The 27,307-nt window shown below is 36.4% G+C and overlaps 1 protein-coding gene across 1 annotated transcript in view; it reads left to right on the top strand.

The window, feature by feature from the left end:
* WDR72 (WD repeat domain 72) overlaps positions 1-27,045 on the top strand; it is a 187,572-nt gene extending 160,527 nt beyond the window's left edge. Inside the window, exons 18-19 of the mRNA XM_065871729.1 lie at positions 21,388-21,492; positions 26,990-27,045. Of these exons, the coding sequence (XP_065727801.1) occupies positions 21,388-21,492; positions 26,990-27,045 (161 nt within the window). The remainder of the gene's footprint in view (positions 1-21,387; positions 21,493-26,989) is intronic.
* The last annotated feature ends 262 nt before the right edge of the window (positions 27,046-27,307 follow it).

The raw sequence follows: 27,307 nt of genomic DNA, 5'->3' as shown, positions 1-27,307 counted from the left end.
CGGAGCGGCTGGGCCCGTGACCCATGGCCGCTGGGCCTGCACGTCCGGAGCCTGTGTTCCGCAATGGGAGAGGCCACAACAGTGAGAGGCCCGCGTACCGCAAAAAATAAATAAATAAAAATATGCTCAGCAGCAGATGGCCAGGTGGTCACTTCACTTCCTCCCTTCCCCACCCTGATCTCACAGGACTGTGATATTAAATGGAGAGCAACTGCCAGACAGGTCAGAAGCTTCCTGCCCAGCAGATTATGTGTGTGCATGTCTGTGTGTGCGTGTGCGTGTGTGTGTGCGTGTGTGTGTGTGTGTGTGTATCTATTCTAAGTCTTCTTCCATATCTGAATTTCTTCCGTATCTGAATTACCACCCTATATCTATTTTTTACCACTCCCTTCATTGGTGCCTTTCATTAGCAGAATCCTCTTCAAGGGAATTTCCACCTCTGGTTTCCTTTCTTTGTCCAGATACCTACTGTTTGAATCTTAAAGTAATTGTTTTTATATGGTGACTCTATGATTCATAAATGGAATCCTGATTTTTTAGTTTGATTTGAATATAGCATTATAATTACGTGTTTGTACAGGGAAACAAATTTACGGTAAAAAAAATATGTCCATTTATACCCTAGAAAGGGAGATATGACTTTCTCCCTGTACTCATCTCTGTACTCTGTACATAGTTGCTTAAAGGCACTTTCCCCAGAGAAGGTGCTGGAAAGAGGAAGGTGGAGAGTGGGTTTGATCAGATCTCCCCTCTAGCTATTTTTTACACAGCAGTCAGAATTATCTTTTCAAAATGTAAATCTAATCCTGCCACTTACTGCATAAATTATTTTGATGTCTTCTCATTGCAGTTAGGATATGACACAAAATACTTAATGAGTTCTGTTAGGCTTATGGTTTGATCCCTATGTCTCTCTAGCTTCAGTCCTTGCCAGTTGCTTTCCCATTTTCTGTGTTTCAAGCATGCTGGCCTTCTCCCAATTCCTAGACTGGGCCAAGCTGCTCCCTGCCTCAGGACTTTTTAAAAACTTTGGCAGGGTGCTCATTCAACCCGTGATCTTTCCCATCACCCATTTTTCACCTAATTTCTACCCTTTCTTCACCTAATTTCTACCCTTTCTTCAGGTCTTACTTTACAGGTTGCTTCCTTAAACAGGCCATCTCTGGCCTCCAAGCTTCCTTATATTTACTTCATTATCCATTTTCATAGTACCCTGTGATTTTCTTTCGGATCACTTATTTTCATGTGTAATTAGTAATTACTTTCACATGTAATTAGTAATTATTTATACTTTTTTATGTTTATAGAGCTATTATGATGTGTGTGAGTAGAGTCTGCTACTTTCAGTACCTTAAGTTTAAACTTCCTTCTTGATAAGTGGAGAAATATGTACCTACTTGGCAGGGTTGATTTAAGGATTAAAGGACATGATATGTATAAAATATATATATACATGTATGTGGCAAAAACCAAACCTTCTGAGAACTGACTTAATAATTTTTTTGACTTCCTAATTTTTAAAGAGTCTATCTGCTGCATTCTAGTTATCTTAAGAAACAAAATGGTCCTGCCATTCCCCTTGTTACATGTTCCAAAACCATTCTGTACTCACACAGCGTGACCTTTATCACGTGATGGTAATTCCTTGTTCAGTCTCTTCCCTGTTAAACTGTAAGATCTATGAGGACATCAACCATGCCTATCTTTTTTTTTGTTTTCTCCTCCCAGCACCTTGGATAGTATCTGATTTACTAAGGTCTCCCAAATATGTAAATTGTTGAATGAATAAAATATTGAATAAATACAATGTTGAATGAAATAAAATCCCTAAGAATAAATAATGTCATACATACCTAACTTCCATGTAAACTGTTCTTACCTAGATGTGTATGTGTTCTGTATGCTCAGGGCTCAGCTGTTGGTTCTCTTTCTTCCCTAAGTTTCCCCAGATTCTTTCTAGAGCTTCTTGCCTATCATTGCCAGCCTTCTCTGTGTTGGTATTAAGAAGATGAACACACAAATGTAAGAACTATTTGCATTGCTCTCCATATGCTAATATCTCTATGTTAATTTTGAATCCTAAAAATGTCTTCTGTAACTACCTATGACTTACAAATCCCTTCCAGCAAATGGCTCTTCCATTTTTAAGTACCCAGGACTGGCTTTTTTTGAATCTTATAATCAGTTATAAACTACCGAACAATATGTAATGTTTTACAATCAAGCTATACACGTTTCCCCAAAAAAGCACAGTTCATGACATGGTCAGAAAATGATTAACATTCACTACAGATGGTTCCTTCAGTGCTTACTTTTTCACCTCACCCCAATTCCCATTGCCTTTATAAATTAGTAAATGGAGCTTGTCAAAGATTAATGCCTTGCTTTCTCTTTTCGGTGACTAACTCTCTCTCCTCAAAATCACTTTCTTTGAAGTCAGCCGAAATTCTGCACATGGTCCAGATGCACATCAGGAATTCCAAACCTGGCATATGATGGAAACTAAGCACACGGCATCACAGAGTTCTAGTCTTCACATAAGGCCTTTTCTGCTTATTCCACAGGAGGAAGGTGGCACTGGCTATTTCCATTCTATTTGGGAAGTCTAACATATGAGAGATATCTTACCACAGGTACATTTAGAAGGAAGGTCAAGGATATGGTGTGATGCTAACATATTCTACTTTATTTAGGTAGGAGATGATTAGCACAGCGCTCTAAACTACTATAGGGAGTGAGCAGAACTGATGAATGCCCTATGATCAATTTTATACTTGTCATTTTTCACTGCATAATGTGGCCTCAGATTCAGTATAGATTCACACAGCAGACAAATCCAAATGGTCAGTTACAAAGAAGTCATACAGCTTATCATATCAACCTTGGGAAATCAGTGACATTTGTTGTTTTTTTTTGCTGCCCAACATTCATTGCTGCCATGAAAGCACCCCATTTTGTTCTGTGCATTTTTGCAAAGACAATAAATTCATTTGTCCTCCTGCTTCAGATGCCATAGGCGTGCCTGTAGCACCTACCACTGGATCAATTCCTCTATCATTACCACAGAATGGCCAAAGAGTGGGCAAGCGCCATTCACTCAACCAATCAATTAATCTTCTGAGGCTCAGAACTTTAAGCTGAATGGGGCAAGGGCAGAAGAAGTGGGTGAAATCCATTCATTCCAGGCACAGCATTCAGTAGAGACTAATGCAGTTCTTGATGCAAAGAAATTTTGGACATTCTTTGTTCTGTCTGCTCTGGGTCTGGGTTTTCAGCCTGCCATTTTACACTATAGTGAGTATCCTAGTAAACGATCAATGTTTAGTGCTTAGAACCACTGAAACCTAAGTACAGAGATTACCGCTGAAATGCAGAGACTGATCACCACTGTGCACCCAGCACCTTGTATAGGACTTGGCATTCAGTCAGCACTCATTCTATATGGAATGAATGGTATCATAATAGTAATGCTTCAATTATTCTGCAGTATTACAGCATGAACTATTCAGGTAACTCAATTCTAGCAGAAATCATTTGTAGACATTTTAATGAAAATACCCACTCTGTTTCAATTTTATGCTTAAAAGCTGTATATATATTTTTTAATTGTCTATTTTCTCATGTGATAATTATAATCCTTGGGAGGCTGAATGTATAGTGAACACCAACTCATAAGTTCAGATCTAAGGCCATGTTCTCCCTCTAAAAAGGAATCTCTGTGACTTAACATCCCTAAACATTTTTTTTAATACCATTATGTCATAGGACTAGATTCAGAGAGTTAAATAATTCAATTACTTATTCAAAGTTTTTCCTTACAAGAATAAAGTACATCTTGCTGTTTGTCCAAATCTACCTTTGTATCTTTTAAGAGTGCTTTAGAGTTTTCCTCATATAAAATTTGGATATTTCTTATTTTTTTAATTATTGTAAATAAAGCCTTCTTTTTCATTATGTCTTCTAACTGGTTTTGTTTGTATTTTTAAAGACAATTTATATATATATATATATATATATATATATATATATATATATATATGCCATACTACTTTACTAAATTCTCTTTTTGATTGAAATTTTTTTTCCATAGATTCTTTGAGTTTTCCAGATATGTAATTGTATTTTCCATTAAAAAAAAAGATTTTCCTTTCCAGTTGATGTGTCTATAATTGTTTTCATTTGGCTAACTGCATTGATGAATACTTCCAATACAACGTTAGATAGTAGTTGAAAAAAGTTATTGTTTTCCTTGCTTTGATGAGAAAGTCACTGGTGCTTCTACACTAAGTAGGATACTGACTTTGAGGCTGAGGCGTATCATATTAAATAAATATCCAACAACTCTATTTTACTAAGTGTGTTTACATAAATGGGTGTTAGATTTTGTCAACTGAGTTTTCTTTCCCTATTTCTGCTATGGTAATTGTCCATTTACCCTCTTGATCACTACCAATTTGTCCATAAAATTACTGATTTAATTTGGATTTTCAGATTAATTTGTTTAGAGTTGAGTACCATCGTCTCTTATGACTTTAACAAATTTCTTGTCTATTGACAGCTATTTCTCCTCTTTCATTTTGATTTTGTACGTTCATGATTTTTTCCTTCTTGAACAGATTTGTTAGTAGTTTGTTGGTTTTATTGATTAGTTTTTTAAAAATAGCTTTTTGATTTCTTTCCTGGTTCCGTTTTAGCGGTTTCTCACTCATTACCTTTATTAATTCTTTCCTCTGGATTTCTTTTGGTTTACTTTATTGTTTTTTATCTACCTTTTGAGTTGACTATTTAATCCACTTTCACTTCTATTAATTAGATTTTAATATAATAAAATGTCCGTTCATAGCTGGATTAATTACGCATTCATTTCATGGATTCTGTTATGCTTTCATTATTGTAATTTTGAAAAAGTTCTGCAATTCTGTACCATATTCCCTTTTTTTTTTTTTTTGTGGTACGTGGGCCTGTCACTGCTGTGGCCTCTCCCGTTGCGAAGTACAGGCTCCGGACGTGCAGGCTCAGCAGCCATGGCTCATGGGCCCAGCTGCTCCGCGGCATGTGGGATCTTCCCGGACCGGGGCACGAACCCGTGTCCCCTGCGTTGGCAGGTGGACTCTCAACCACTGTGCCACCAGGGAAGCCCCATATTCCCTTTTGAACCAAGAGTTATTTAGTAATATGTTTTGAAATCTCCAGGTGGAAAGATCTTTTTGCTTTTTGATATTCTTATTAATTTCTACTTTTATTGTATCGTGATCAGAGAATATGGTCTGTGCTAATTCTATTCCTTGGACTATTGTAGGACTTACTTTGGGGTTTAAAATGTGGGCAATTTTCATGAATGTTTCATGTGCACTTAGAAAGAAGGTATGCTATTATTGGCATTCAGACTTTGATTTTTAGATCCACCTTATTGACTTAGTTGTGTCAGTTTGTCTCTATCATCTGTCTTCGATTGCGAGAGGTATGTTAAAGTTGTCTATTATTAGTTTATGTTTCTCTTTGCACTTCCTGTAGTCTCTGCTTTATTAAAATGGCTGTGTTATTATGTGCCTATATACATAGTTGAAATAACTTTATTGTGAATTGTAGCTTTTAGCATCATGAAAATACTCTTCCTTGAGTTCTTATTTAACATTCTTTGATTTGCATTTTACCATATTCAGTAATACTTTGACTGCAGGTTTCTTTTTATATATTTATATCCTGTCCACCCTTTTATTTTGAATCCTTCTTAATCTCTGTTCTCAGTGTATCTCATACAACACAGGGTTAGATTTGACTTTGTTAGCCAATCCGATTATCTTTTCTTCTAATAAGTTAAGACCATTAATATTTACTGATACTGTTGGTAAATTTGTGCATACACACAAATATATGAAATTGTACATATGCTTTCACTATGTAGTTTGTTTTATTTGATTTTCTTCAAAATCTCTCTTCTTCTCTCTCTGCCTTATTTTGGTGGGGAGGAGTCGGGGAGTATTTGGGAATGTTTATTTTTTTGTTCCAATGCTTACCTTTATGCTAATACTTTTATATAATACTTTTTTTTTTGCCATTGTTGATTGGTTCTCAGCTATGAGAAATATTGAAATAACTTTGCTAGTAACATTTTGGCTTCCTCTCTCCCAGCATCTAATTTGAAATAATATTCTTTAATCCCAAGTAATACTTATAATGTAATCAGTGAGCTCATCTTGCTTTTTGTGCAGTCTCCATATCCTTCCAATCCCCTCTATTTTTCATACTTCTATCTGTGCATTGTCAGAGCATATAGTCATATTTCTATAACCATCACTTAGCCTCAGTCCTACATGAAAATGTATATTTAGTGCTTACCTCCTGTTCTTATGCAGATATCTCTTCAATTATGCTGGTTATCTAAAGTGTTCTCTGGTAGATTCCTTAGGAAAAGTTTATGGGAATAATAGTTGGAATAATATTTCTTATTGCATGCCCATATCAGCTTGAAGCCTTTATAGTTAAAGATAGTTTTGCTGGATAGAAATGCTTAGCTCAAATTTTTCTTTCCCTGAATTTTAAAAACATCTTTCTCCTACATTTTCTGGGGTGAAGTGTTGTCATCAAAATCTTACTACAATCTGATTTTCTTTCCTTTGTGAGTAACTTGACCCACTTCTTATTTGATTTCTATTTTGAACTTTGCTCTAATTTGTAATATTGCTAATGTCACTAAGTTCATATTAATACCTAAATGTACTTGCTAAGATCTTGCCAATCACAAAGTCTCTGATCCAGTTATTTCAACTGCCTTTACAGAGGAATCAACCATGTAGAGATCTGATCAAATTTGTGATCTACTGTATGTATAGGGGCAGGGAGAGCAGCAGTGAAAATATCTATCTCGAATTAGATATGTTTTTAGCTATGGCCAAAGTTGAATATAAAATAATCTTAATTTATCGTACCTTGCATTTAAAAATAAAATTTTATGATTTATGTTTATGGAACCTAATAACGAATTGAAATATATACTTTTTTTCAACTTTGTGATTAAGATGGATATGCACGTGCTTTTTTCATGGTTTAACCTAATTTTCAAGGGAAAGAGTTGTTTTATTGTTATTATTATTTGATATGGTATTTTATGGTGCTATCTACCCTAGAAATGAGAGAGAAGGAGAGAGTCAGTAGCAAGGAAACCACTATTTCTATGTTTTAGTTTTGTACTCCATCAAATGACCACCATCCAGTAATGTTTCTGTCTTAGGTGGAACTGAGTTAGATTAGACTTTTAATTTCAATATTGGCACATTCTTTTTCTTTTTCTTTTTCTTTTTTTTTGCGGTAAGCGGGCCTCTCACTGTTGTGGCCTCTCCCGTTGCGGAGCACAGTCTCCGGACGCACAGGCTCAGCGGCCATGGCTCACGGGACCAGCCGCTGCGCAGCATGTGGGATCTTCCCGGACTGGGGCACGAACCCGTGTCCCCCAGCATCGGCAGGTGGACTCTCAACCACTGCGCCACCAGGGAAGCCCCTGGCACATTCTTAAAACATATGTGAATGGGAACCAGTAAAAAGCCTGGCAATCAAGGATTATGCATAAGTAAAGCTGAAAGATCTGTGAATGGTTTCCCTGAGTTATGAGAAACCAGTTTTACTTCTTTCCTCAGAATTACAGATGACTTTGTGTGGGATTTTTTTGGCTATAGATATCATCAAATGTATACAAACCCACATGTCCCCTTAAGCTATTTTTTTAAATGAGTCACTAACATTATCTTCTAGAGTTCTACAATTTTAAGTGAAGTTCAAGATTATATAACTATTTAAAATATTTCTTTTATTAGGTCTGAGAAATCTTAAATATTACTATATCGATAGTAAAATTAAGTACCTTGATCTGAAGGCTAAACATCTTATTGCCATTTATACACATTTCTAAGCAAGGACATATATAATAATAGTAATAATATCAGATTTATTTACCTACTGCTTTCTAACCACTGGTCTACATTCTACCTTGGCATGTTTTAACTCATTTAATTGTGACAACAATCCATGCATTCGGTAGAATTATTACTATTAATCATTATTACTGTTATTACTATTTTGTAGATGAGGAAACTGAGACACAGAAAGATTAAGTGACTTGACTACAGTTACCCAGTTTGTGGATGAGCCACAATTTTATTTGAATTGGCTATTTTAATAGCATATGGATAAATTCCTGTAACAATAAGCTACTTGTCTTTCAGTTGTGAAAGCCTTTTTTTTTTTAGCAGAGTCCTAAAACTAAACAGTGATTTTAAACAATGTTGAAGGAAATACTTATAAGAAACTAGCCAATTACAAAAGAAAAGCAACATATGTAATTCTCTCAACATCTAATCATACTATATCTTTCAATTAAATCATCACTCTTAGTAGAATCCCTGTATTGCCAAGTACAATCCTTGCCAAATAACCAGACACAATCATGGGCTTTAAGGATTACAAGTGACATAATAAAGGATAATGACCTAAAATTAAGCACAGCAATATAGAAAGCTAGGACTGCCATGCTCTGTATAAGTCAGCAATCTATTAGATTTAATGTGAGATTAAGGAGCTGTGTAACCCGCAATTATGCTGTTTTTCATTAAGAAAAAATGTGATGATGGTGCTCTGTAAAATTCTTCCTTCTATTTACCTCTGTTTAATTGGATTGGGGACTGCTTAAACATCTTTGAGTTGGAGCTCATAAGTAGATGATCCCAGCTGTTTTTCAAAGCTTAAGGCAGCAGCCGGACAACATGATCATGTCAAGGCTCACGCAAAAGCCTTAATCCTACTTTTTTCCATCAACAAGCCACTGCAGCCCAGTGTTTAACCTTCTAAGTACTAAATATGCTTTGTCACTGCTTTGGTAGATTTGCCACTGAATTGTTATTGTTTAATGCTGTTAACTTCCCTTCTTATTTCCCTCTGCCTTTGGATACTGACCATGTTACCATTAGGAGTCTCAGCATGCAGTTGATATAAATGCAGCTGATATAAAACAAGCATAGAAATTTTGAATCATATTCAAAATATCAACTATATGTATATATACACACATAGATATCTTTATATATACGCTTTTTAAAACCCCTTTGTTTTGATTCATTAAAAGAAAAATGGCAGAGTCTGAATTCTGACGCCATAACCCATACCATTAGCCACTCTACATTCTGCTTGTAATAAAAATACACACACACACACACACACACACACACACACACGTAGTAGAGAACAGTGACTTGTTCGTTCATACATTTATCCAGTCACTTTATTCATTTGACACATATTGAGCCCTTTTGTATCTTTCCCCAAGCTCTACAGTAGATATGGGAGAGCAAGCATCAAGATGGTAACCAACTAGCCCCACAATCATAACATCTCATTTACTTTCACCTCGTTGTTGAAAGTAAATAAAACAATTCAGAGTCTCTTTTTTTTCTAGCTACATTTTGCCTCATCCAAATATCCAGCATCTTAACCTCAGGAGTACCAGCTGTAGTTTTACCTAGATCAGCAATATCATAGTATTTAAAGAGTAAAGGTTAAATGGTCAAATTAGCTTCCCCTACAGCTACACATGCTACTTGGATGGTGATGCACTTTCTTTTCTCTTTTCCTTTGAAGGGTGAGTTGTAAAGGAAAGAGGGAGTGGCTCTCTGATTTGTCCCAGTGGCAGTAAGCAGCCAGCAGAAAAGCAGACACAGTTAATGCTCAGCTGCTCAGACCAGTCAAGCAAACTACCAAGTCCCAGCTGTGCCTCTTGATGTTTTCTGATTGCACCTACTCCTCAATCTGTGAACTGTTTTCTGGACTCAGATTCATCAAGCGCTGCTGCTTTAAAAACACATGCAGGCAGGCGTCCTAGGATATGCCATTATAAGCTGCTGCCAGGGGTTCTTCTAGGAGATAAATGGAATCAGTGTGAAGTAAATTAGTGTGAACCAGTCAATCTGAGTGTCAGCCTTGAGCCACTTCCATGGATAACTAGCTGGCTGAGTGCAGGCCAGGGTCTTCTGCCATATGTGGGCTGGAATCTCTGACACTCTGTTCCACAGGATGGGGGAACACTGGGGGGGGCTGTTTATTCTTGGAAGAAGGCCAATTTGATCTATGTTTTAGATTTGTCAATGAAAAGGACTGGTAAAGTATTTTTGTTTACCTCCCTACTCTGGCAGTACTGAATGTCTCTAAGTTGGACAACTCCTTTCCTGTAGGAAATATGAGAGAAATGCCCTGGAAAGAACTGCTTCCTCCCTGCTTGAGCTGCCATTTTTCAAACTCCAACTGTTCTATGCTTGGTCTGAGCCTCCTAAAATCTTTAGGATTTTAAAACAAAGTAATAACCGTAATTTGGCAAAATGAGTTTAATACAAATCTCTTCTCCCTATTTGTTTTTTGAGGAATAAATCTGTGTCATCTTTAATTCATGAAGAAAGGGAGATTCTATGCAAAGCCTGATGATTGTGGTTCCCTGTAGATACCCAGCGTGGAAAATCAAATTTTGGCCATCAGAGGAGGTGGGGGAGCCCCTCAATAGCCAATAGAATGAGAAAACCTTTTAAATAACGTAAATGTTCCATGGCAAGAATTTAGAGAAGAAAAAGCATATGAACAAATAGAGCAGTAAGATTATTTAATATGATTAACTGGTAAGTGAAAATGGTTCTATTATGTAAAAATCATGTTTCCATAATTCAGTATTCCTTTAGAGATCATAGTCTATTCTTACATTAAGATCACAAGAATTCATTTTATCTAGCTAAATTATGACAGATCTTTATTTCTTTTTCCCTTTATTACATTAATAAAAAATTTTTATCACCTTCTCTGTAGAATGAAATATCAATGAGATGGTTAAAGATGGAATAAAAATGTGTAAAATAGAATGAGAATAATTTTAGACCTCATATTTGGGGGAAATTTTTAAGAACATTTACACCCCCACCTCGAGGGAAGCATTTTGTCTTTCATAAGAGGAAAAGAAATCTATCTTGGAATAGAAACTTGGGCAAAATAATAATTGCTTAAATATTCAAAAAATAAGTTTAGGGCTTCCCTGGTGGCGCAGTGGTTGAGAGTCTGCCTGCCGATGCATGGGACACGGGTTCGTGCCCCGGTCCGGGAAGATCCCACGTGCCGCGGAGCGGCTGGGCCTGTGAGCCACGGCCGCTGAGCCTGCGCTCTGCAATGGGAGCGGCCACAGCAGTGAGAGGCCCGCGTACCGCAAAAAAAAAAAAAAAAAAGGGGGGGGGGTAAGTTTTGGGCAAGCAGAGAACTAGAGATTGGGGTGACAGAGGATATCTCAAGATGGGGATCTTCACAAAGGTACCAATGTAGAAAATAAATGGCACAGCCCGGGGACAATGGGTAGTCTTGTCCAGCTGTAGTGTATGGTATCAGAGTCTAACACTCTCACAGCATCCAGTGAGAAGCCTCTAAACGTGAGTTGAGACTGTATCCTGAAAGGCCTTGAAATCCATGGCTCCAGAATCCCCCATTGCTGACTGAATAGAGGTGACTGCAGAATTTTCTACACAGAAGCTACATGATTAGACCTTGGTTTTAGGGCTATGACTTTTCTCAGTTTAAAGAATTACTGCAGGGAGAGATACCCTTATCAGGCCATAAAAACAGAGGTGTGACGGAGAGTAGGGTGACAGTACAATCTTCTTGAAGGGTTGGAGGAAGTAGAGGTGAGAAAACTGTGGTGATAGATAGATAGAGTTCCTTGGCAATTTTACAAGTATCAGTCACTTTCTTCTTCACTTTTACTTCCATGCTGGAGTCTGGGTCTTCCTAATTTCCTTCTGAGATATTCTGATATTATATAAATTCTCCTCCCCTCAACTTGCCCCCAGACCTTTGGTTGTGTCCTGTATTGGCTATAGTCCCTGGAGACATATGCAGGGTTTCAGGTGCAGAGGCAGGGTTTACTTGTTGGTTTTCTTGTGGTTGGTTTATTGTGTTTATCTTTCCCTTCCTAAAATGCCAGGCTTCTGTTAACCATTTGCTTACGTTTTTATATTGGCCTAATGTCCTTAGTCATAGCAAACGATAGCTCAGTCATGTTCTTGTTACATATACTTTGGATCATGTTTTCTTTCAATGTTTCCCAGAATTTACTATTCTGAAATGTGTACACAGCATGTATTCCCACTGATTCAGCCTTACAATTGTTTTCTATAGTTAATCTAATCAACTGAATTTCTAATTCAGTTCCTGGATGTAAAATAGTTAACATTTCACATTCAGGAACCCTTAGTTTCGTCTATAGTCCTGGAGATTCTACCATGTATTCTTCCAAATAATTTGAAACAATTTATTAAGAGAAGTATTATACACTAATCCAGGACACTGTTTTACACTGTCTTAGCTAGAAATATCTGCTTGTCTCTCACCTTTTGTTTCCTATATCTTAGTTCTCTAATTATAACATCTCTTTTGTATCGAGCCTAGTTTTCCGAAAGTCTCATTAGATTATGGTTGCTGGTCTCCCTTTATCCACTGCATGTTTGCTCTTTAAAGTTTTACTTTCTTTAGGTGTGTTTCCTTTATCCTTTATTTATAGATGGTAATGTCTAGTATCAAAATGAGACTCTCTACTACTTATCAAGTTTATTTCTATATTTTGGGCAACCATCTCTTAGAGATACTAGCACAAACACTGTTACGCAGTGACACAGCCTGAGGATTTGAAAAGGCAACTTTCCATTATTTATCCCCCAGAAAAATTAATATTTTTAAATGAATGACTACAATTTATATGCATGACCATAAGAGGCAATCAATGCCAACAGATCACCTATGCTTTCTATGGCTGGTGTGAGTGCGTGTGTGAGAGAGTGATGCTTGCTACTGATTACATTATAAATACAGTGGTAAAGCACATTTTTATCATCCAAGCATGACTTCCATTCAATTTCAATAATTTCTCAAGATATCACTAAGATGCCATTTTGATGTCATTCAAAAAAAAATAAATCACATTCAGAGTACCCAAGCCTAATGATACAAAATATGGTAACGTAGACCTTTTCTTCCTTGCATCCTTCTTAAGGTTGACAAAGAATCAGAAAATGAAGGCATAGTCTAGATAATTTGATTTCCTTATTTTCCATTTCCTACCTAGGAGATGAAAGAGCTCTGACACTTGACTAACCATCTGAGACAAGCATTTTCCCCTGAGATAGAGACGGCTATCAGCTGGGGATTTGAGACTGCCTGCCAAGCATTCTCCCCACGCTGATGGTGTCGTTTTAGGTTCGGCCTGTGGAAAGGTTGCTACTCTTACAAATTCCAGTGATAGTGCCATTTGACGGTTTCTTCTTCCACTGATTCTAGAGGAAAATGTTTTTGGTATTTTTCCTTATGGATAACTGTAGACTTTGCTCTGGTTTAAATTGCCCTATGCTGTGAATCCTTATCTTAAGCTCATATAAATCATGTTTATCTCTAGTCTTAAATGTTTATCTCTAGTCTTAAATGCTAGCATTGATTGAAGGTCTCTTGTTTTCCTGAACTTCTTCTAAATTTTCAAATGGAAGCTGGGAAGTTTACTACAAATTCCTCTTAGAATTCTCCCTTTACTGACTATTCTTCAGTTTATCAATATGTGGGAATCTTTTTGTTTTCTTCTTTGGAATCTATTCCTGCTTTCAACTTCTTGAACTTCTGAACAGTAAAATTAATGCATTTCTGTTTTTACCATAGATTCAGTCCTTATGAGAAAAGTCATATGAGTTTTACAAAATCTAAACTGCCTGAAGAGTGTGAGAGTTAATTTCTATACTTTCTTAGAACTCATTCATCACCTATACTTCCTTTCCGTGATGAAGGGGTCCTTTCAGATAAGATGTTCCTGAGTCCCCCTATCCTGAATAATTATCTCTATGGTTTAATGTAAAAAGCTGGAATTGAGCTTGCTGATCTGACCAGCTTATTTCTTGCATCTAGAAAATCTCTTCTTTACCAAAGTATAGATAAATACAAAAATAATACTAAGGAATATTTCCCTGGATTATTTCCACTCTGAATTTACTCAGTATTGACCAGGGACCAAAGCTGTGGAAATTATTTTGATTTGATGATTAAAAAATAATAAAAAAAAAAAAGGTGCTTGCTCATCTACTTACCACTTCTCTCCTTGGAACGCTGCTTGCCAAGGAGCTGGTACTCTAAAGGAGCACATAAAGAAATCCAGGCAAACCTCTCATAGGTAACTCTGAGAATTGCCTTTTGGGGAGGGTGGAGGAAGAAATGCAGCAGAAAAAAAGGAAAGTTGCATTTTTCCCGGTTATTTCCTTTTCTACTTCCCAGATTGCACATTTCCTTTTTCATATTCTCCCCATCCTACATCCAGTATGTCTCTACAGTCTGTTTCAGTCTGAGAGTTTAAATAATTTGATTAGAGTTGGTTTTCATGCCAGGCTTGAGTAAGACAAAGTACTTCATGGGCTCCAGTTTTACATATAAAAGGAATAGAAAGAGTTGGGGTTCTACTGATTCTCTCTGTAAGAGGTTTGACACGAGGAAAATACTATTCCATAGGAATACCACATCTCTATATAACACTGTCCATTCATTCAGCAAACAATAATTGAGAACCTCTTCATGTCTGGGGTCATGAAAACAAGATGGGGCCAGTCTTCAGAGGAGTCTAATGCCAATTCAGCCCAACCCAACCCAGATCTAACTTCCAGGCCATGGCTTGTCCACTGCAGGTTTGCTTCTTGCAATTACTTCATGGACCCAATTAATTTAGTTTAGGATGATTCATCTTGTACTGAAGTTCATATTTGCCAAGTTGATCAATGAAGAGAGGGATTGTTTAAAGAAATTAATAGCATAAATATGATTCTAAGAAGGGTAAGGTATAACTTATTTTTTTTAAATTTGGTTTTAAAGATTTTTTACACCATTGGTAAATATCTGATGGATGTTTCTATGCCAAGGAGTCACCTTGTTTGTTCTCAGGAGTAGCCATACTGCAGCCTCAGTCCTTTCTTGGTCATCTTTCGATAAGGCTGCCTCACCCTGGCGTTGCAACTACCAAAGGAGCTCTCTGAAGCTGCCCTGATTTCCTCTGTCCCTCAGTCAGATGGAGATTACTACTTGTAGGAAAATATCAATCTTAATTGAGAAAGGGCCTCAAAAGCCTTCATTATTTCCAAGGTTACTGTAGTAGCCACTTATCTTCTTACTATCCTGTTCAGTGATTGGTTGGTCTTGGATTCTTAACTGGCAGGAAGATGTCAAGGAAGCTGTCCAGTCCAATTCTCTCATTTTATTAATAAAAGCACCCGAGTCCAGGAAAGTGAAATGACATGCTCAAGGTCACACTATTAGGAACAGAAGTGGAATTTAAAAACAGATCTTCTATTAACTGAGCTTCTTTCTAGTACAACATGCCTCCCCCACCCCCACCCCCACCCCTGGGGAACTAAGAAGTTCATCTCTGTAATGAAGTTGTTGGTATTCACCTTTGTTTCAATTAATACATATATTTGGGTAATAAAAAATGAGGAATTTTATCTTCCCCAAAATAAGGCAGGTAGGATCGCCTTCTTTATGTAGTCTGCCTGTTGGCATTAGTAATAGATTGTGGAGGTGTTTGGGTATATTTAAGCTATAAACCCTATGCCTGACCTTAAGATTTCTCCCTTAAACTTCAAGTGAAATTAATCATTGGTTTTTTAATTCTTAGAAATTCTTGTTAGATGCTTTACTCAGTCATTTCATAAATAGTCCAAGTGTCTGTCTCATGTCTTACATTAGGCTAGAGATGTATTTGCTTATTTACCAGCCTTACCAAAGCAACCCATTGTTCAAACATCCTGGATAACAGGAATATTTTTATATCTTAGAGGAATAAAACATTATTTAAAAAGATGCAGTAACCAATTATTACTTCTTTCTCATTCACATTTATCTTCCCCCAAATTAGACATTTAGCTGTTTGTGTCACTGTAGAAGTTAGCTACAAATTTTTTCCCCTTAGATAGTAAAGAATTTGATCCTCTGCATATGTATATTATATATCACAAAATATTTAAATAAAATAATAATTCCAATTCTATATATCTAGTTAGGATACCAAATTTCCAGCATTTGGAAAATTTATTTCTTTACCAACTGAAAAAACCTCATGTTTAAAGCAATTCACACTAGAAAATGTCAGCCAGAAAATAATATTCTGTGTCAGATTACATTTCAGAAAGATAGTAAAACACATAAATCTAATCTTAACTCATCTTGCTGAACTTGCCCATAAAACAGTTATTTCTTAGTTATAAAGCAGCATTAGATATTTTGTTTAATTCTAGGCATTCCTATATGGTATTTTTTTCCAGTTTCCAGTCCACACTGAACACAAAGTAAGCCTGAAGTCTGATGCAGGATGTAGCTATTGCTATTCAAATGTAATCAGGATGTCCTATCACTTGATTATCTCAGTAGATACTCTTTAAGTAGGGGTAATATGTACATAGCTCTTTAGCTGGATATGTTTTTCTGATAAGACATCTGTCCAGAGAGAGCCACTTTGTAAACTGAATTTGTGGTCTGTTCAAATGACATCCTCTTTGTTTACAACCTTAGTGTTATCACTTAAAGTCTTTTCCCTGATTATGCCTCCTTCTAATTTAAAACATACTGCAGTTTTTCGTGATCTGTCAGGATTGCATTAGTATTTAATTCTATTGTACTTGAACTTACTGTAGTTTTTCTTCCTTCTAAACCTGTAGAAAGATTTTTTTTAGTTGATTCATAGTGATGCCTTATTGAGAGGAGACCTAAATTATCAGCCAAAGAAGTGATCAACTCTTGTCCACCATATTGAGCTAGTAGATTTGAACTCAGGTCTTTGACTTCTTTTCCACTGCTCATTCCTCAAATCTGAGTGGACTTTTAATCTTTCATGACCTCTGTAACATGCACATTATTTTTATGCCTTTGAATAAGATGCAATTAAGATTTTTGTCTGAGTTTTATCTGCTAATACAGTGGTTTATTCTATTCAATTGACCAGCATTTCAAACTGTTATATCTTTTTATAAATGATTTTCCTATCAATATCTCCAGTGCTTCCTAAAACTCCATACACATGCTGGATGGGATCTATTTTTTAATCATTTATTAGTCATCATACTGAAAACATTGTTTGGGCTGCAAATTTTATTCACACTGAGAATGATATGGATTTTTACACAAGGGCTCTATATATACTACAGTACTGGCCTAGGTTGGTAGAATGAGCTGCCGTTTGTGTAGATGGATGAAGATTTTTCCCAGTGGTCACTCTCTCACTGGGAGTGGGGAGGATGTTTCTTAAAGTTGTTTGTTGCCTTGGCCTAGCCACCTTCAAAATTTACTGAAAATTTGCATTTCCACAAATGATGAGAAAAGGCAGGAAGGAGTTTTTAGACATTAACTGAAAACAAAATAGAGAATAGAGGGAGGTAAAGGAGCATAACCACTGCTGACCCTGTCACCACATTTTTTTCCAGTAAATTCTTCTATAGGGTCTTTGTCATACAATTTTCTGTGCTTCCCCATTATATGTTCTTACGTGTCATTTAAAAACTGATTTTGTATTGTCTACAGTTGAACCGTTTATTTCTTTAGGAATTTCTTTAACACTAATTAAGCACACCGTAGTCAAAAGCATCTTTACAAAGTACGTGGACTTCTCCCTCTATCTAGCTTCCGAAGATATTACAAAGATATTTAGAACACTGGCCTTCTAGTTGTCAATATTTTGAGGTATGTGATGAATAAATGGAACAGCCTTACATCTTTCAGTGGTAGAACTGTCAAGAAGTGTTCGTCTTTTTGCCCCTCGCCCCCCAAATGCAGACTATTTCAGAATGCATTACAGAGGAAATAAACAGTTGATTTTAAGTTAAGGGTGAGCCTAGCAACCATTTGCACTGTATTGATGTCAAAAGTACCTCTCTGCCAAGCTCTAAAATGCATCTTCAAAAACTACTGAAAATATCCAAGAACTTTAGTGACGAGCTACAAATGGACTTTAGTATTGATAAATAAAAGTCAATATGTATAGTGAAAGGAGAGCTTACTGTGATAAATGGGCCCACCATCAGTAAAGATCAAATTATTGACTATCTACGGCGAGGAAAAACCTGTCTATAGCTAACTTCTACAGGTGAGGAGAATTAGCCACAACAGCAATTCAAGAAAAGCTCAAAGAGACATGTAAGGAGAATTCATTAAAAATACATACAAAAGTAGGCAGTAACAGTCTGTTAAATATATCTGTGACCCCAGGCTAATGTATTTCTTTGGCCAGGCCTGGGTTCACACCTTCCCTCTCAAGATTTAATTTAAATTTCACTTCCCAACAAACCCTATTGCAGGGGAATTACCTCTGCATTCCTAAAAACCATGTCACTCTTGGAATATTGTCTCTAATGCTCCTACTAGTTACTTTGTATTATACCTCAACTAGATCACAAGTTGTATGCGGGCACATTAAAAGTGCTTCGTGTTTTTTGTCCCTCACATGGTCTAGCACAGAGCTCTACCCATAATAATGACTAGATCAATATTTGTTGATTTCATCAGTTTTGAAATGATTCATTTACAGAAGCCTAGGCCACACATCATGTCAGAGTTTACCGATGAAACATCACAAGAAACACCCAAAAGAATAATTGCAAAGATTGGCCTATCAAAAAAAAAAAAAAAAAAAGTGGAATGGCAGTAATTAACCTCTCCAATTTCTGTTGTTCCCAATTGACAGAATGTAGGGATTTCTTCCACAGTAGATTTAATTGGATACTCTATAAACTACCCAGTAAAAAAATGGCACATCTTGTACCGTCTCAGATTTGGAAGCTAAAGTGTAATTAAGCAAAATATCTGAAGAACAACCCTTCCTCTCTCCTACCCCCACACAAAGCACACCCTCCAAAATCAGAGGTGGAGACAAAAATAGCTGCATTGTACCTTATACTGTGAGTTTAATAAAGATCATGCAGTTAAAGCTACATCTAACTTTCCACTTTTCTTGAAAGATTTGGTATGTCAGTTTATCCTGGGACCACTTTATTGCCACTAAAAATGGTTGCAAGCGTTGACTTCATTGTTCTAATACCATGCTCTCTTCAGCTCTTTGAGGACCCTGTGTCTAGAAGAGTCTTTTGGAGGAATGAATAGATAAATGAATAGATGCAAGTTTTAGATGAAAGAATAGTGTATGGGATCACAAGTGTGATGCAGTTGCCCAAGTAAACACAGATGCTACTTCATTCGTTGTTAGTAATAGATTTAGTTGTATGGTTAATTCCCTATTATAAATACCAATGTAAGTATTTCAGAAAATTAACAAGGTATATAGAGAAGAAAAACCATTAAAGTAGGCCAGAATATTCTGACCAATGTAATAGTACTCTGCAACTTTGATGCATTTAATTATTCCACTTAAACCTTTCACAAAAATCTATGGATTCAAAAATAATCTGTAAGTATGATCTAAACTGAGGAAAACTAAATTAAAGGCAGTGACACCAAAATAACTACTTAGGCCATACATACTACCCATACATACTACTTAGGTGTCTCCTCCCAAGTCATGGACTAACCCACACTACTATTTTGTAAATATGCATCTTTTATCTCAAGTGGGCCTAACAAGAAACCGAGCAGATCAGGTTGAAAGTAACTCAAAGCACATATCCTCCTGGTTCGGGAGGACATCCAGCATGGCACGTCTGCTTCATTCATTTGTTCATCCATTCACCCATTGCACAGATCCTTCAAGAATACTTTCCATAGCCCAGGGCATACAGAGGTAAATAAAACAGACATGGTACCTACTTCCATGTTTTTTTTTTCAGAAAAATCAAATGCAGAAAAGGAAACATTTGGTATGTTTTTTCAAAATCAGAATTTTGTATATTTTTTCTCATATTTTGTTCCCATACAAAAAGTTTTAGAAAAGCAGTGAGTTCAAATGCTATGCTTGCCCTTCCACAGAAAAGAGCAGCACTATCTGTGTTTTGAGAGGGTGGGTGAAACTGGCAAGAATATTTGGACCAGAATCATGTTAAAAGTCACCTTTAAATCTGTATATGTGGGCCTCAGGTTATGGTCACCACTGTTATGCACAGTCCATGAAAACAAGACAAGGAGTCTGGGAGGTGTGAGCTCTCCTAAGGTTGCTTTGGACCTCAGGCGGCCCTCCTTTGTATCATTTATCGAATGTGTGAAGCAACACAAGCTTTAGCCTCTGCATTTGCTCCCTTATCTCCTAAGGGAGGCTTACGAACAGCGGCCAGGCCCACTCCCCTGGGCCAACAAACACATTATTTCTTATAAATATCTATGTTAAATATATATAAACATATTATGACTTATAAACCTATATTTTCTCTATTGCATTTATGGCTTATAAATAATATGTTGTGTGTGTTATCAAGACCTGAGAAGACAGTGGTACTTCTCACTGAAGCAATTCGTGATAGACAAAATTCAATTTTGTTTGGCTTCAGACAAGTAAGTATGACATAATTTATATTATTGAAGGCTTGCTTTGTTTTGTTATTCAGAGTGTATTCATGAAGACCATGTCTACTTTTCCTGACAAATGATTCCTTGAACAAATATAACAGGGAAATATGTTACTTGTGGAGAGAATTTAGACAAAGTAGTACAACTCGTGGAAAAATGTGGAAACCTAAGTCTGTGTTTCTCTAACAGAGCTAGTAGTTTGTAATGTGTTTATAGGAAATTTTAGATTCCTACGCTGGCTTCTGTTTCTGTTCATAATTCCTACTCAGAAAATATATCATGACTGAAGACCTACCATTCAAAACACCAGCCCTCCTTATTATCATTTGCAATGTATTCACCCTATCTTTTTAAAGTTATTCTTATAGGGCTTTTTGTGTTTGGAACAATAGTTTTTAATTTGATGAAAGAGAACCAAAATGCATAAAAAGTGTTCATCCACTGTGATTTGTGTGACAAAAGGAACCACTGCAACAGCATAGAGCTGGTCTAATTGAACAGCCTGATGTTCTTCCTTCTGTGTCCTGTTGCTGTTAATTGACTATATTGTTTTAGATTTATGCATTAAAAATACGATTTCTACTTCGAAGGGATCACTTTGTTACTTTGTAGCTTTTAAGCTGATGCCATGAACTTATTTTTCTTCTAAGATAAAGTCTCATCTATAGATTTTTCAACTAATTACATGTCTGCCAATACATACTTAGAGGATACATTTTATTTCAATTTATTATTTGTGTTTACATAGTGTGTCCCTGGAAATATCTGTGGAAATGAAAGGAAATGTTTAATGGTGTTTATTACTACTTTTTCATCGCTCTCTTTCTCTTTCTTTGCTCTCTCCTTTTTTAATAGCTCCAGTCAGTCCGGTCAAGCATGACAGCAACTCAAACTCGGCAAACTTCCAAGACACCGAGGACATGCCTGACAGATGTGTCCTGGAAGAGTCTGAGAATTCAGGTGAAAGCCATTTAAAAATAGTCAAGTATAAATGATAAATTTGACACAGCTTTGGGGTCCTTGGAAGAGAGTGGGGGGAGAGGACATTGTAATGCTGTTTTCTCTTAGCAGCTGCACTGTCAAATTAATGGTCACCTCCAGGGGTCACAGTGTGGAGCTGTTATCTTTTCCTCTTTCATCAAGAATTCAGCTGGAGGAAGTACAAAGGCTTTATGACTGAGAAGGGAAGCTGACACTATTAGTTCATTATCATCAATTTTAGGCTAAAGTGGTTAATAGGAGCAGAGATTGGAAACTGGAAAAATGGCAACATTTTAAATATTTCAAATAATGGGATCAAGTGGAAATGGAGAACTAGGGGGAAAAGAGAAACAAATCGTCATCATTACTATCTGTTTTACCTCTCTAAATACAAACTGAACTCTAAAAGGGATGAGAGGATTTTAGCATAACAGTAATGAACAAATGGACAGTGTCAACTGTTTAGAACAAAACAAAATAGTAACCCTTCCTCACTCAATAAGATTTACCCTATGTCCAAGTTACTAATGTTTGTATTCTCTTTGTGGGAAGAACAGACAGAAATGTGCTGGAAGGATATGTCCAGGAATGCTTAAGCATGAATTTTTGTTTTGAAGCATGCCTTGTCTTTAACAACTAATTAATTAAGAGAAAAAAAATCTTGTGAGAGTTGAACGACAATTCCTGGTTCACTACAAAGCCATAAGGTGCTAGAAGATGCCTTATTACCACGAGCGAAAGAGTTAACTATCTTCCCCCACTGAACGTTTTTCTTTCCTGTTTTCTCTGGCCGCTGTGTACTCTCTAACCTCTCACATCTTTGTGTGCTGATCCGTGTATCAGATTTTTGATTCATCCTCTCTGTGGCCTGTCAGCTTAGTTAAGAGATTTCCAAATCTTGTAGCCTTCGCTGACAGGGGGCAGCTGCAAACAGTCCCCTGATCCTTCCCCGAGGAGAGCTACTGAGATTTAATTTTCAGTGAAAGGTGCAGCCTGCAATCTATGTCAGGTCCCCTAAGTCATCTCGGAACCCCGATAGGCCCAGTCGCAATGGCTTGTATTTCAGTCCCCTCCACTACACCAAGATTCCTCAAAAGATGAACTGCTGCTGGGTGTCTGTTCTCAGCCACACTTCTGCTTCAGGAACTGAGAAATGGCATCTTTAGCAATGAGAGAAATTTTTCATTAGCACATTAGCCCCAACCCCTGCCATAATATCCAAACGACAAATGTAGATGTGTCCCACGTGAAAAGGGAGCGGGTAGTGGTAGCATCAGATTTCTATTAAAATTATTTTTAAATTACTTTTAGTTCTGACTCAAATTTTGTCTAATTTTCACTAGGTTTTTAAACTGTTTTAAAAACAGTTTAAAAACCTAGTTTTTAAACTAGGTTTCTATCAATCATTTAACAGGCAGTTAAATCCACGAGGCAAGTTTTTAACCGAAGGGTTCATTGCTTTGGGCAAGAATAAATAGATCAGCTTTATACTGTTCCAAAAGTAGAATAAATTTCAGTCATCCCTCAATATGAGTGGAATTGTAGTGAGATTCAAATATAGCATAGTCTATCTGATTGATATAAACAAAAGGATATATCAAAAAGAAAGATCAATTAGAAAATATAGGTGCTGATAAAGAATCTTAACTTAAAAAGTGAGTACCATTCTATACATTGGACATCATTAAACTGGTAATAAAGAATGAATTACTCTGGCTTTTTCCTCTGTCCATTCCTGCATTTTAAGACATCTTGCCTTATAGGCCTAGAAACCTCTGGAGAGTTCACTACTGGTCTCACTGCCTTCCACTGAGAATTTGTGGCTTGGTTGTCATGGAGACATCGTATTTCTCCAAGAATTGCTCATATTGATCCGTGGCCAGGCGTAAATGGCCAAGCGAGTGTGAGGAATAAAGGGGGCTGGGCAGTCCTATAAAATGACCAGGGCTTGTGGGTTGGAAATAAGCTCATAGCAAACACTTAGGTAAAAAGAAAGAAGCAGTTTTATTTTGTTTCAAGATTTCTTTCTGCACTTTGGGCCATTGTCTTCCTTCTCTATGAACTGAAAGAAACTTGTTAGTCACTTGTCATGTCAGATCTTTGGTGCTTGTCCTGACACAGCTGTCAGCCTTCCAGCTCTGTGCGGTTCAGGGACACACAACAAAGAGGCAGTGACATGAATTATTTATTGCTCCTTGTGTGGATAAAATTCTGTGATAAGAAATTAAGACACTTCTGACAGGGGTGCTTGTTTAGTAAGAAAGATTTTGATGAGAGAGTGCAGTTCCTTGAAGTCTGAGCATTTGAGAGGCAAAATTCTTAAAACTGAGCATGAAGGAAGATTTGTGAAATTGGTGGCATGGTAGGACTTCCTTGTACTGTGAAAATATGACTGTCCACTTCTCAGCGTCCAAAAATTAACTTCAAAATATCAAGTCATTCAAATGTAGGGCCTCCAAAACTATAAACATTACTTTGGTTGTTTAGTTAACTCTATTTACCATGTACAGGTGGTGTTTCTCTGGAAAGCATGTTTAACCGCCTTTGTTAGAAGAAAAAACAAAATTTGGGATTTTTAAATGGTAAGCTTTGAGAAGATGTTCTCAAACCAAGAGAACTGCTTCAGTAGCTAAGCTTATAATTTCATTAGTATAGTCATTATTTCTTGTATGGAAAGGAGTGTATTTAAATATGAATGAATTATTCTTCCCATTTTCACCTGGAATATTATCACTTATTTAAAATTCTTTTTAACATTTTCATGTACATGCAAAATCCCCTAGTTACAAAGTTGAATGTGGTCAGTCTTTTGGCTTTAATGGATATTGACCTTACATGGTTTTTATCTATGTAATTCTAAATGACTAATATATTTATTATATCATTTTTAGTTAATAGCCCAGTTGTTCAAACAGCATCTGGAAAATGAAAACAAAAAAATCATTTTCCTATTCAAGCACAGTTCAAGAATATTGCCTCATATATTCTTCTCTCTAAAGAAAGATTTCTTGGCAGATTCTCTACACATCATATTACTTTAGCTCATATAGCTTTATATTGCTCATATCAACTAGTTTGCATTTGCAGAGAGTAAGAAAACTTGAAGTACAGAAAAACTAAAACAATTTTTTAAAAGATGAAGTTGAAATGTTTTAAATGTTGATAGAGCATTTAAAAATATCAGTAATAAAATCAAACTTTTAGAATTTATATGAAACAGTAAGGTTGACTTTGCAAACTGACTGTCTTTGAATAAAATGGGTTTTGAACTCAGTATGTAGATTGTTTATTTTTTCATTGACATCACTGCTTCTCCAGCACTGAATTGACTAGGATGACCCATTAGTAAATGGCCTGGAGTGTGCATATAGGTCACAATTTAGATACCTGGTGGAGTGGTCATTCACCCAGTCTCTAAAGCGCTCTACCTTATTCATCACGCCATTGTGATCTCTTTATTGGTTCAAGCTGTATACCCAGGTGGGTGCCTGCAGTCCATTAAGGTTGGCAAAGCACCTTTAGACCAGAGCATTCTTGTTACTCTGAGCCAGCTAGTGAACCTGGAGGTCTTGTCTGATCGGTTAAGGCCTCCCTCAGCAGTGTCTTTTCTTTGGAATAATTCATTAGCAACGAGTTTTGACTCACAGGTGAATCCCAGATTGAAGTTTCTGGCTTAGACTCTGTGAAGTCTACTGGCTTCTTCACCAGCATTTATACATTCCTGGAACCTGTGGGAATAACTTCAATGTCTAGTAATAGAAGCACTGAGACAACCTGTGAACTTGCAGCTCCCTTTTTTGAGTTTTTAGGGCCATTAGGCTTTCTTTCTTTGGCTCTTTAAGGCCTGGTTGCTTTTGAAACTGAAAGATGTTATCACAAAAATAGTTCAGTTTAGTCTTTTGATGGTTAACTTCTTATTAACTGTTTCATGCACAGTGATTATAGCTCAATCCCCAATCTCCAGAATATTAAAAAAGTGTTCCTTGCCCCTCATCTTTGTACTCATGATGATAAAAAATTTAGTGTGACATTCACAAATTTTATCCAAGTGTTAATGAGAAACCTTGAGCTTTTGTCACCTTATTGGCTTGGAAAATTAAGAATTTCACTTCCTAGTGCACCAGGGATAGTGCACTTAAATATAGCTTCAGCTGAAAATAGTAGTGACGAGAGAGAACTTGGAAGTACAAAAAAAAAGGATTCAGATAAGCATTTTTATGTCATTCTGAAGTAGTTTATAATCGGTATGCATCTGCCATTAACAGAACACTTTAGTGGTTTTTATATAGCACGTTATGTAGATCTACATACATCATTGTTAATCAATATTGCATTTGCATGAATCTGATGAACAAAACTAGATTTCTTACAGTTTCCTAGGGGATACTACGTTGTGAAAAGCCAAGGTTGTTTTTTTTTTTTTTTTTTAATACTATTCTTGCTCATGAATCACCAGCAAAAATCAGGTAACAGAAAGTAGGACAGACTCAGGAGTGGAGTGTTGGAGATGGCTGATGATGATGTGCGAAGCAGAAAAAATGTAGAATGTGCGAGCAGCCCATCAATCATAGCCATCAAGAACACACTTCTTATGTTTAGTGGTAAAAAAAACGTTCCAGAAGAAGTAAGAACAATTTCAGTAGTAAAAACATGTACGCTCTGTCTTCCAGTTGCGTTTAACAATATCAATATTGTAAATAATTTACCCAAAGGGAAAATTTTAAGCATTAATCTAATAACCTTTAAAGGACATAAAATTCTAGGCATATATATGTAATACATATATAATACAATTCTGAATATTGGTTTAGCTAAAGTAAATAATCAGCTTTTTGAGTTTTTGCCAGTAGGAGTGGGAGTTACTATGATTAGTCACAACATTAATATAAATGTGTTTAGAAGTAGTTTACTGAGGCACAGTGCTCCAATTATTCAAATTAATTTAATCAAGTGATCTTTTAGCCTGCAATAATCATCCAAGTAGTCTGAGAAGTATGTGCGATTATTTTTATTCCATAGCTCAAACCATATTTCAACTGACATTTATAACATTTGGTCCTAAAACTGCAGTTGTGAGTTTCTCTAAGAACAATTCAGCTGCTTGAAATTTATGGAAATTTACTAATTTCAAACTTGATTCATCTTGTTGACAACTTTTTACCTTTCTCGGTGATTAGAAAAGACCTATACCAATAAGACGTGCAATTAAAATACATTTACCTGAGGCCTGGTTTATAAGAATTTCTTTATTGTCTTAACATTTTATTTCATATAGAAAAAGAAATGTAGAAATTATAGGTAATTCCTTTCTTCCTTCCTTCTTCCATTTCTTCACTTATTTCTTTCCTCATTTCCTCCCTCCTTTCATCCTCCCCTCTCTCCCACCCTTCCTCTCTCCCTTCCTTCCTCCTGCCCTTTCTTCTCTCTTATTTCTTTATTTTACCATATAACCCAAGATAATCTGTTTTCTTTCCAGGTGAACGAAGGCATCATTTATGGATAGCAAAGGTGTGCTCCTGCAAGCTGTGCTAAATGGAATCTCATCTGTTGAACTGGATTTGGACAAATTAAGAAACCCCAAACATGCCAGTTGTTTATCACTGTGTATAAGCTATGTTGTTATTAGTCTAGTTATTAATTTGTAGTAAATCTGCTGATACTTTGGCCAGAGTCATTACCGATGGAAAATATTCAAATTCATCTAATTTTACAAAATCATTGTCTAAATCATTCAATGCCTCTTACTTTTGCTTGACTATTTCCAACAAGGAGTGCCAGCCCACAGACACAAATT

The sequence above is a fragment of the Phocoena phocoena genome, chromosome 2 (assembly GCF_963924675.1).
Source record: "Phocoena phocoena chromosome 2, mPhoPho1.1, whole genome shotgun sequence".
NCBI classification, from domain to species: domain Eukaryota; kingdom Metazoa; phylum Chordata; class Mammalia; order Artiodactyla; family Phocoenidae; genus Phocoena; species Phocoena phocoena.
This window is presented reverse-complemented; position numbering and strand designations above follow the sequence as displayed.